Source organism: Oncorhynchus mykiss, chromosome 5 (genome assembly GCF_057628025.1).
Source record: "Oncorhynchus mykiss isolate SJ-2025 chromosome 5, ASM5762802v1, whole genome shotgun sequence".
In the NCBI taxonomy this organism is placed as follows: Eukaryota; Metazoa; Chordata; class Actinopteri; order Salmoniformes; family Salmonidae; genus Oncorhynchus; species Oncorhynchus mykiss.
Window position 1 is genome coordinate 36,174,300 of NC_143026.1, and position 11,266 is coordinate 36,185,565.

The 11,266-nt window shown below is 42.0% G+C and overlaps 1 protein-coding gene across 4 annotated transcripts in view; it reads right to left on the reverse strand.

Annotated features, from left to right (window-relative positions):
* Window positions 1-421: 421 nt before the first annotated feature.
* The window catches only part of gnaz (G protein subunit alpha z), a 44,792-nt gene continuing 33,947 nt past the window's right edge, over window positions 422-11,266 (reverse strand). For all 4 annotated transcript variants that reach the window (XM_021602590.3, XM_021602591.3, XM_090234640.1 and 1 more), the window contains one exon: window positions 422-1,734. In XM_021602590.3, coding sequence (XP_021458265.1) covers window positions 1,390-1,734 — 345 coding nt within the window. In that variant the 3' untranslated portion in view covers window positions 422-1,389. The remainder of the gene's footprint in view (window positions 1,735-11,266) is intronic.

Genomic DNA, 11,266 nt, shown 5'->3' on the forward strand with positions numbered 1-11,266 from the left:
CCTTACAGTATATGTACACATCATACCCACTGTATAACAATTACCATGTAGATAGCGCAAGGAGGATTAAACTGAAGCGTTTGTTTTTTCGCATTCATATTTTTTGCAGTCTTCAAACTTTTTTCCCTTTAACCCTCCCCAACCCACTCTATCATCTCATGCTGGGTTTGTAATGAGCTTGTCATTGGCGTCATCATCGTCACCATCTTCATCATAATCTCAATTTATAGTACTCTTTTCAATAAATTCCTCTTAGACAACAGCTGTACAATCGTACACAGTGTTTGACTTGTATATATATTTTAGGGAATATATTAGTTAAACCTAAAATAACAGAAAACAAATCCAAAATAAAAAAATGACCAATATCCCAATTAACAAAATCATGCATGTTTTAATGTTTCTGTCAATAAAACCAACATTTATTGATGGGATCTGTTTTTATTTACACTAAAATTGGCACTGTTTTTGATGTCTTTGTTGCTGAAAACTGGAATGATCTTAGAGAACACCATCCACTCTATGGAGTGTAACACTCTCCTGGCAGGTCAGAGACCTGCTCTAAGGGGCAGGTTTGACAAACATACATTTTTTTTTAACCAAAAAAAAACAGAAAACAAAATGAAGAGGGACAACAGATAACCTTAAAGAGCCATTTTAGCCCTCAAGAAATGAGATACAGTGTGTGTGTAGAAAATACCCTTTACTTCAGCTTTCAACTGTGGCAGTTTTCTCCTTTGGATAGAAACCCTGTGACATAAGTCATGTCCTCCAACTATTTTCCCAGGACACCTGTGACTCACCATCTCCCTATACCTTGCCAGGTAAACCCGCTGTCCAGCTTTTTAGGGGAAAATCCACAGGAATTTCTTGATTTTCGCAAAGCAGCATTAATTGACTGAGGCAAATCAAACAACCTAAAATGACAAACGTAACTCTGAAACTGCCAGTCAAGAACTCCTGCTCAATACCAGATTTGGCAGGCAGAGGGTAGGGGTTGTCTTCAGTTTCCATTGTTTCCACGCCAAACAAGTGCTTGACAGTTGATCCCAAGTCCTTGTGTGTGAGCAAACATAAGCATGTGTGTGTGTGTGTGTGTGTGTGTGTGTGTCTCTACATACTCATATATTCAGTGCAAACACATTTATGCTGACCTTGGGTAAATCCCACCTTGACCTTTGACCCTCAACTCTAATATTTCAAGCAGATCAGTTGATCCTATAGCCGTCCCTGACAATCCCAACCCCCTTGCTCCACCTTGCAGGTTCTCTCTTTCCTACACTTCCTCAAAGAGACTGACAGACAGGCTTTGTGTGTAACGGGCCTGGTAGCGAATGGGTCTACTGCTGCCACGCAGCCCTCTCTCCCCTCCCCACCCTATCCCCAGTCCTAGCACAGCCCAATGTACTTGAGATTGTTCTGGATGATCACGTCCGTGACGGCGTCGAACACAAACTGGATGTTGCTGGTGTCTGTGGCGCAGGTGAAGTGCGAGTAAATCTCCTTGGTCTCCTTGTTGCGGTTGAGGTCCTCGAACTGCCGCTGCACGTAGACTGCCGCTTCCTCGTAGGTGTTCTGACCTCTGTAGTCGGCGAAGCACACAGTCAGAGGGATGCGCTTGATCTTCTCGGCCAACAGGTCCTTCTTGTTGAGGAAGAGGATGAGTGAGGTGTTGGTGAACCAGTTGTTGTTGCAGATGGAGTCAAACAGACGCAGGCTTTCTGCCATACGACTCTGTAGAGAGGAGGGATGGAAAGGGAGAGAGAAGAGGCAATCATGAGAAAATTGTTATTCCCTCACGTGAGACACACCCTATTGACATGTAAGAGAAAGAGGCTGACGTTGGGCTAAAGCTGAAGATGACGTTAAGTTAGTCATTTTTAGTGATTGTGAGTATGATTTTCTGTAACTGCTTAATCTTCCAAAAAATAAAATATGTTTCCAAAAACGAATTGAAAATGAAAACACAATGAGAACACAGCCAAAGGTGTGGTTCATATGTTGTGTAAACCTGGGCTGGAGACTCGGTCAAAGACCTGCACTTGAACTCTCAACCCGGAAACAAACAGAGCAGGTTTTCTCTCTCACTTCAAGCTTAGCATGAGTAGAGAACTGTTACTGCCCACATGATGAGCACTAAATGAGTTACTGGAACTGTGCACAGTTAAAAAACACATCAAAGTCTTGTTTTTGAGGTCAGATGATGTACAGATGTACAGATAGCCTTGCCCTCTCTGACGTAAGACAAATGGGTGAAATGAGTATGAAATGTAATACCGTTGATTTGAAATACGTTTCAGGGAATTTCCATGGTATTTTACACTGAACATAACCATGAACAGGAACAATTCTCAGTGTGTACAGATGGACTAAGCGACAGAATAAACTTGATAGGTTGAGTACATTTCTTAAGCCCATCCCAGGGATGACATATTTACTCTGCCTTTGAGCTTTAGCCATGGGAGCAAAAGCATAGCCTGCCTGACATTGGCTTTGCCCAAAACACAACTTCACTGTCTGTTTTCTTTCTATGATTGCAAGATTGTGTTTTTGGAGGCATATTAAATTAAGAAATATACAATCTTGTGGTTCTTAGTTTTCTGCTACCAGACCAAGACCCATTTGTTTGTGCTGCCTCGGAGATGTCAGCTGTGTATTATCCAAACCCCTAGGATAAATGTTATTTTCCTCCTAGGATGTTTTCCAAATTCATGAATGGGAGCCAGTTCTGTTCAAATGTGTAGCCATGAGGGCCACAGTCATAACTGTCAAGATCACATGCTCCCAAAAATGCAATTTGTTGTGAAGGTTTGTGTTTCAAACCTCTAAAACACATGAAATACAAAATGAAAACCCAAAGAGGACCGTAGACCTTTACACTTGTACCCATATACGTGTTGAAAATGGCAGATTTGGGCCCTGATAATCGCCTAAATTGGAATGCAGTGGCTGTACAGTAAAATGCTATAAATTACGTCAGAGCTCATGCTCTGCTCTTCACAGCGCTGTAGGATTTTGACTGACAGCCGTTCTGAACATGAGCACCACATGAGACAAGTTGCCCCATCACTCCCGCTAATTGAACAACTTTTGGACATTTTTGTCATCTGAGTGAGGGAAATGCTGGAAATGAATGAGACGTTAAAGATTATAATAACTACTGCTTTGATGTCATACAACAGGCTAGTCTCAGATTAGACATAAACAAATATCCGGGAGACTGAAATTAGTATGATATGTTATGTTTGGTATGGCTACATAAGACAGAATTTAACTTAAGGAGAAAAACATGAACGTCTAACAACCCAAAGGTTGCGTGTTCCAATCTCATTTCGAGAGCTTCAGCATTTTAGCTCATTTGTAACCTTACAACTACTTACTACTTTTTAGCTACCTTCAACTACTTAGCATGTTAGCTAACCCTTCCCTTTAACCTAACTCCTAAACTCAACCCTAACCTTACCCCCAACCCAACCCCTAGCCTAGCTAACGTTAGCGTTAGCCATCTAGTTAACTTTAGCCACAATAAATTGGAATTCGTAGCAGATCATTTGCGTATTGTAAATTCGTAAATACTGTACGAATTGCAATTCGGAACATACACTATCATACGAATTGGAATTTGTAACATATCATACCAAATGGATGATAGACATCCACAAATTAATACATACCATACCAAACGTAACATATCATACTAATTTGAGTGTCCTGGATTTTCGTTTACTATGTTTTGTCTACCTCTGAGTCCAGATCGCAGTCATACAAGCAAGCCAAACAGAACGTGCAGCTGAATGTACTCATGACTCCTTTCTATGCGCATCACAATTACGTTCCGTTTCTGTGAATAGCCTTGTGAAAGCCTAACACTATAACATCGTATTTTAGAATTTAGCTAGTCATGGTGGCAGTAGAACAAGCTTTCAAATTATGCTCACCTGACCCAGATTGCTAATTAATATTGGGCCGTTTTTGGATTGTGTAAATGTAACGGCTAGCTTAGTTAGCGGTGCGCGCTAAATAGCATTTCAATCGGTGACGTCACTTTTGTGGAGCGATGGGTAACGACGCTTCGTGGGTGCCTGTTGTTGATGTGTGCAGAGGGTCCCTGGTTCGCGCCCGGGTATGGGCGAGGGGACGGTTTAAAGTTATACTGTTACATAAACAACAACAGTAATTGTGTGATGGTGGTCTGTGTTCCAAACAAAACAACTACAAGTGTGCTTGCTCTAGTTCCTCAGAGGCACAGTTAGGAGAGCTCAAAAAAGCACCTTATAGTTGAAGACTCTTCTTTGTGTCATACAAGTGCATTGAAAGGACTCAGGGAGGGTTCGCGCCCAGGCTCTGTCGTAACCGGCCGCGACCGGGAGGTCCGTGGGGCGACGCACAATTGGCCGGGTTAGGGAGGGCTTGGTCGGTAGGGATGTCCTTGTCTCATCGCGCACCAGCGACTCCTGTGGCGGGCCGGGCGCAATGCGCGCTAACCATGTTGCCAGGTGCACGGTGTAGCCTCCTACACATTGGTGCGGCTGGCTTCCTGGTTGGAGGCGCGCTGTATTAAGAAGCAGTGCGGCTGGTTGGGTTGTGTATCGGAGGACGCATGACTTTCAACCTTCGTCTCTCCCGAGCCCGTACGGGAGTTGTAGCGATGAGACAAGATAGTAGCTACTACAACAATTGGATACCACGAAATTGTGGAGAAAAAAGGGTTAAAAAAAAAAGAAGAAAAAAAAAGAAATGACTCAGGGACTGTGCACACTTTGGAGAGGAGTGTGGTCACTTGGAGACCTCAGTTAGTCCTCTCACTCCATCCCTTGTCATTTTTATGAAGGTGGTTAACGCTGCCAAGACCTTTCCTTCCTCTGGAGGCCGCCAAACTATATATATATGCATGCTATATATCTCACATCTGAGATGTTGCCTCACATGCTGGTCACAAGCAGGAGTTACTATCCTGAAACCAATTGAATCACTCTACAAACAAACACTTAAGATTTTTGATAACAAACCAAACAGTTACCACCATTGTCATATCATTTACAAACATAATTTATTTAGTCTGGATAGCTTTAAGCAGAATGTAGACGCAAGCCTTGTCTTTAAGATCCTGCATGGTCTTGTCCCTCCACCCCTATGCCGGCATATCATGCTCAAGGAAAGCACCTCCAGGATAACAAGGGCAGTAACTAGAGGGTTGTCCCTTTTCAACACAGTAAAATCGGCCTTCTCTGTTAGAGCTACAATATACTGGAATGCAATGGCCATGGACTTGAGAAGCTGCACTGATTATTGTACTTTTACATTTAAATTGAAAACATGGCTAAAATCTATCCAAACCTGTACACAAACAGTCTTGTGTCTAATAATTTCCCCATAATCTCCAAACTGTTCCCTTTCAATTGCTACCATGGTTATGCATATGCTTTTCATAGTTCTTCTGTAAGAAACATTTCAATTTAGCCCTATCCATATACAGTAGGCCAATTCCCATGCGTGTAAAGAGTTAACAGCTCCCTAAATCACTGTCATACTGAAATATATATTCATATATTACTGGGGAGAGGAGTTGTTATATATCAAAGAAGAACAAGGAAACAGTTGTTGGTCATGCAGTGAATCATAGTTTGAGCACAGGGGAGTGCTGGGCAGTTGGTGAAGCCAAATGTGAAAAGAACAGTCTGACTGACATCAGTACAGATGCAGCAAGTAGAGCTCTGTCATGCATGAGGCTTTTCCCAAGATGTACAATATCTATGAGATTAATAAAAATCTGTGGCCTGATAGATTTCATATTCCATTAAAAGTCCCCGGTACTAAAATGATTAATACTAGACATACTGCAAGAGTGAGTGTGTGTGTGTGTGTGTGTGTGTGTGTGTGTGTGTGTGTGTGTGTGTGTGTGTGTGTGTGTGTGTGTGTGTGTGTGTGTGTGTGTGTGTGTGTGTGTGTGTGTGTGTGTGTGTGTGTGTGTGTGTGTGTGTGTGTGTGTGTGTGAGAGTGAGAGAGAGAGAGAGAGAGATATGGGAGGCTGCAGGCATGTGGTGTGAATCCAGTAGCTTGTGACTGAGTGAGGAGTTCAGTTTGAAGACTGGACGGCTGTTTAAAAGGTTACACAAAACATCATGGTGCTCTGAGCAAATCACAAGATATGCTCAGAGAGAGATTGAAGGAGAGAGAGAAAGAGAGAGCGATAGGAGGAGAGAGAGTGATAGGTGGGCAAGTGCAATTAAACATAGTTTAACAACAAGAGGGTTGTAAGTTATAAAGTCTCTGTTGTCTCATTTACACACTTATTTGTTGTTGCGTACAATATGTAGTGTTTTGCAATGTTAAACAAGGGACTAGGCAAATTAACTCATTTGTATACTGTAAATTCTATGTTCTATATAAGTTCTAGGAACCAATCATATGAATATACAGACTTGTTATGGATCCGGTGCTGTGGCTCGAGACGCAAGCCTCTTTTCTCTGGCATAAGTAGGCATCCTTAGGGACTGAGCTTAGGACCCTAAGCAGTTTACACTAAATAAGGTCAGAGCCAGAGGCTCCCCCTCCATTTGTTCTCAGGGTGTCTACACCAGAACCCTGCTGCGTGAAGAGGAAGGCAGCAGCCCACCCACTGTGCTTTGGGACTCTCTACACTCCTTACCTGTTCACTCCGTCATCGTTAGAGTTACAGAGGGAGAGAGGAGGGAAGAGGGGAAAGAGGAGTAGATACTAGGGTAGCAGTACACAGCAGGAAGCTCTCCCCCCCCTAGACCCTGAACACACCATCCCTCCCCGTGGCCTATGGGCAGAGCCCCCCTCACCATCCCACCCCGCGGCCAACCGGCAGAGCCCTCCCCTCTCCCTGAGCACTCTAGACACACAGGCCTTAATTAAGATGAAGTATTAATGAGGAGGTTCAATCCTGTGTTAATGCTTTGTTTCAAGTAAATACAAATCTCTGGAGTGAGTGAGGAGCCACCCCTACATAATTCAATTAAGGTTCGATTCGAATGGCACTACCTTATATACTGAAGAAACATATAAACTCAACATGCAACAATTTCAATGATTTTACTGAGTTACAGTTCATATAAGGAAATCAATCAATTGAACTAAATTCATTAGGCCCTAATCTATGGATTCCCTAAAAACTTGAGACATCTGTGACAAAACTGCACATTTTAGAGTGGCCTTTTATTGTTCCCAGCACAAGGTGCATCTGTGTAAGGATCATGGCATTTAATCAACTTCTTGATATGCCAGGCCTGTCAGGTGGATGGATTATCTTGTCAAAGGAGAAATGCTCAAAAACAGGGATGTCAACAATGAGAGAAATACGCTTTTTGTGCGTATGGAAACTGTCTGGGATCTTTTATTTCAGCTCATGGAACATGGGACCAACACTTTACATGTTGAGTTTATATTTTTCTTTATTTTTTAAAACTATTTTCTACATTGTAGAATAATAGTGAGGACATCTAAACTGTGAAATAACACATATGGAAAAAACACATATGATAAAAATACAAATAACAAAATAACACATGGAATCATGTAGTAACCAAAAAAAGTGTTAAACAAATCAGAATAGATTTTAGATTCTTCAAAGTAGCCACCCTTTATAAAGAAAAACCCTTGAATGAGTAGGTGTGTCCAAACTTTTGACTGGTACTGTATATCCACTGTACATTAAGGCACACAAAATAATACAATTGCCTCAAGAATATCATACACAACGTTTTCCATTATTATTTTTCATTATAATTGCCAGAGCCTCAAAAATAGGTGTCTCTATACACACTACACGTTTATTTTAATCAAGGTATCTCTCTCTCCCTGTTTTGTAATGCTACCTGAATATTTTGAGCTGGCATTACCTCACATTTTATCACCCGATGCTCTGTAGCTGTCTTTAGTGCTTGTTACTCCACCCCACCCCTCTCTCTGTGTCTGTACACTGTGCTGCTGCTCACTGCAGCCTCCTTCAATCTCTGGGCTCTGCAAGATTCAATTAAATGTTCAGCCTATAAACAACATTTCATTCCAGGATAAATTCAATTCAAGAAGCTTCCATGATTAATTTGAATGGATTCAACATTTTACTGTGATGGATTTCCCCAATACACCCCCATACCATAACAATTGTGATTTACAATGTATACATTCCTCAAGGACCCTAAAGTCGAAAGTGTCTATCATAGTCCAAAACGTGTATGCCTACACACACCAGTGTTCTAGAATATTGCACCGCTGGCTTTCAAACTTTTCGAATTCTCAGCGCAGCTCGAGCAATTTCTCCAACTGCCAACACATTCAAATTAACAGAGTACGCGTTCCAGCGTTCCAGAGTCGCGTTGGTTTACTGCAAGGTTCACATTCGATGGTGGTCTGAGTGCTATGTCACAATGGGACGCCGGACTGTCGCGTCTCAGTGTCTGTGGACTATGATTTATGCTTTACTCTCACAGCAGCCTGGTCTCATAGACTAGACTTAACATAGCAAATGTAAATTCAGGACACCCAAATTAGTATGATGTGTTATGTCTGGTATGGTAACATAAGGCATTTGGTTAGTTAAGGCAGTGGTTGGTCGGGGTGGATGGGTGGTCGTATAACGCAAATGTCTAGCAACCTAAATGTTGCGAGTTTGAATCTCATCACGGAAAACTTTAGCATTTTTGCTAATTAGCTATTTTTTAACTACTTACTACTTTTTAGCTACTTTGCGACCACTTAACATGTTAGCTAACCCTTCCCTAACCCTAACTTTAACCCTTAACCTAACTCAAAGACTTAACCCTAACCCCTTAACTCTAACACCTAGCTAGAATTCATAACATACAGTGCATTACCAAAAGTATGTGGACACCTGCTCGTTGCCACAAGAGCATTATTGAGATCTTAAACTCTGATGTTAAATTCTGTTTAAACACCTCATAGTTGGTGAGTGTTTCAGTAGCTAACCCAAGAATGGTCCTACTCTGTCATCCTATCTGCTGTGAAACCCAGTTTCCTATTGGACACAATTCCCCATTCATTAACATGAAATTCTATTAGCTTAACTTTGTCAATTATGACTTTCATATTAACAGCGTGAGAAAGTATGCTTACCCTTTTTAGGAGATTTTAGAAGTGTAGAACGTGTGGTCCTATTTTGGATCCTCTGGAGTCACGGGACACTTTAATTTAACACCTCTACTATGTCTATGGGGCTTAGAGTGCAATCACATGTCACTGTAGCAGCTCTGTGAAATGTATGTCCACTGTACACCACTCCAACCAGAAATCACTTGTACTTTGTTTTCTCCTCACATACACACAGTACACACTACCGCATATAAACATTTATTCGCTTACAGTGCACGCACTCAGGCAGAACACACACATGTGGATGCACGTGCACACACACCCTCCCTAAGTCACAGCTCACTGTCAACAGCCCAGGATTATTAGGAGCATTTGACGGGTCTGTTACTAGGCAACTGAAGCCATGGCAACCAATTCATTATGAAGACAGGGATGGGACAGGAAAAATGCATCAGGGAATGGGTGGGTGGGGAAAGAATTGCAAGACTTTAATTTTTCCTCACAAAGACAGCCATCCTCTCTAAAAACCCTGTGTAGCATGTCCTACCAGTGATCCAGTACTACACTCCATATGATGGAATAAGAGAGAGCCGAGTCTCTTTTCCTAGTTCTATGGTTACAGTACTCTTGATTCTGCCCATTCATTTCCTGCTGGTTTCTCAGGTGGTGATGTCATTCAGCCTTCTATTCCATGTTAGTATATCATAATCTGAGGTCATCATGTGTTCCCCTAGACTCCTGTATTTTTTACATTTTACATTTAACAGCCAATTGCGCATGTTAAAACAGATTTAAGAGTTTAAGTTTAAGGCCACCATTGCAACTGAGTCCATTTTGTTATAGAGCATGGCTGAATGATGACTGTGGTTAGTGAGTTATGGAGGTTGTACTATAGGGCCGTACGATCTCCATTAATTAAGTAATTGTAGATCCAGAGCTTTTTCTCAGTGTAGAAACCTCAGCACTCTTCTCCCAGTTCTGCTACACTCTCTAGGAAGCTTTATCTTGCTCCTTTGTGTCCTTCCCTTTCCTTATCTCTCACCTAATCAGTCTGGGTTTCAAATACATGTCTATTTGATTATTTGTTATATAAAATAGCCTACTCTTTGAAAGTATTTTCAAATACTATTTTCAAATACCTGGATTAAATGCATGGTGTGTATTTGAGCATTTTCAAATACATGCCAATACTTTCCAAGTACATTCCAATATTCAACTACTTTTAAAATAAAAAAATATCTGAATACTTAATTTGAAATGTATGTGAAAGTAATTATCAGTCCCATTCTATTTGACATGGTCTTTCAACCTCAACTCATCTCTTTTGAATAGTAACAGTCCCAAAACCTAAACCATAAAACATACACTGACAACAAAAAAATGGAATCAGTAAACTGCCTAGAGATAGTGTCAGGGCCTCAGGTATCCCTTCTTGTCTCAGACAGTCCATCAAAGATACACACAAAAAAATAGTACCTAAAATATATTCATGTTTAAGACTCAATTATTCAGGCCCTGTCTGATCCCCCCCCCCCCCCTTTCTGTTGTCATGCATGAGAGTCTAGAGAGAGAGAGAGAGAGGAGAGAGAGAGAACTCCATTTGAGTCTGAGTGGCATCAAGTTGAGAGCTCATTGAGTAATCTAATTCAGAGGCTCACCACAGCCCCTTTCTCCATGTCTCCCTCCCTGCCTCTCTGATTCCCTCTCTGACTCCCTGCCTCTCTGATTCCCTCTCTGACTCCCTGCCTCTCTGATTCCCTTTCTGACTCCATGCCTCTCTGATTCCCTCTCTGAATCCCTGATTCCCTCTTTGAATCGCTGATTCCCTCTCTGACTCTCTAATTCCCTCTCTGACTCCCTGCCTCTCAGATTCCTTCTCTGACTCCATGCCTCTCTGATTCCCTCTCTGACTCCATGCCTCTCTGATTCCTTCTCTGACTCCATGCCTCTCTGATTCCTTCTTTGACTCCATGCCTCTCTGATTCCCTATCTGACTCCATGCCTCTCTGATTCCTTCTCTGACTCCATGCCTCTCTGATTCCTTCTCTGACTCCATGCCTCTCTGATTCCTTCTCTGACTCCATGCCTCTCTGATTCCCTCTCTGACTCCATGCCTCTGATTCCCTCTCTGACTCCATGCCTCTCTGATTCCCTCTCTGACTCCATGCCTCTCTGATTCCTTCTCTGACTC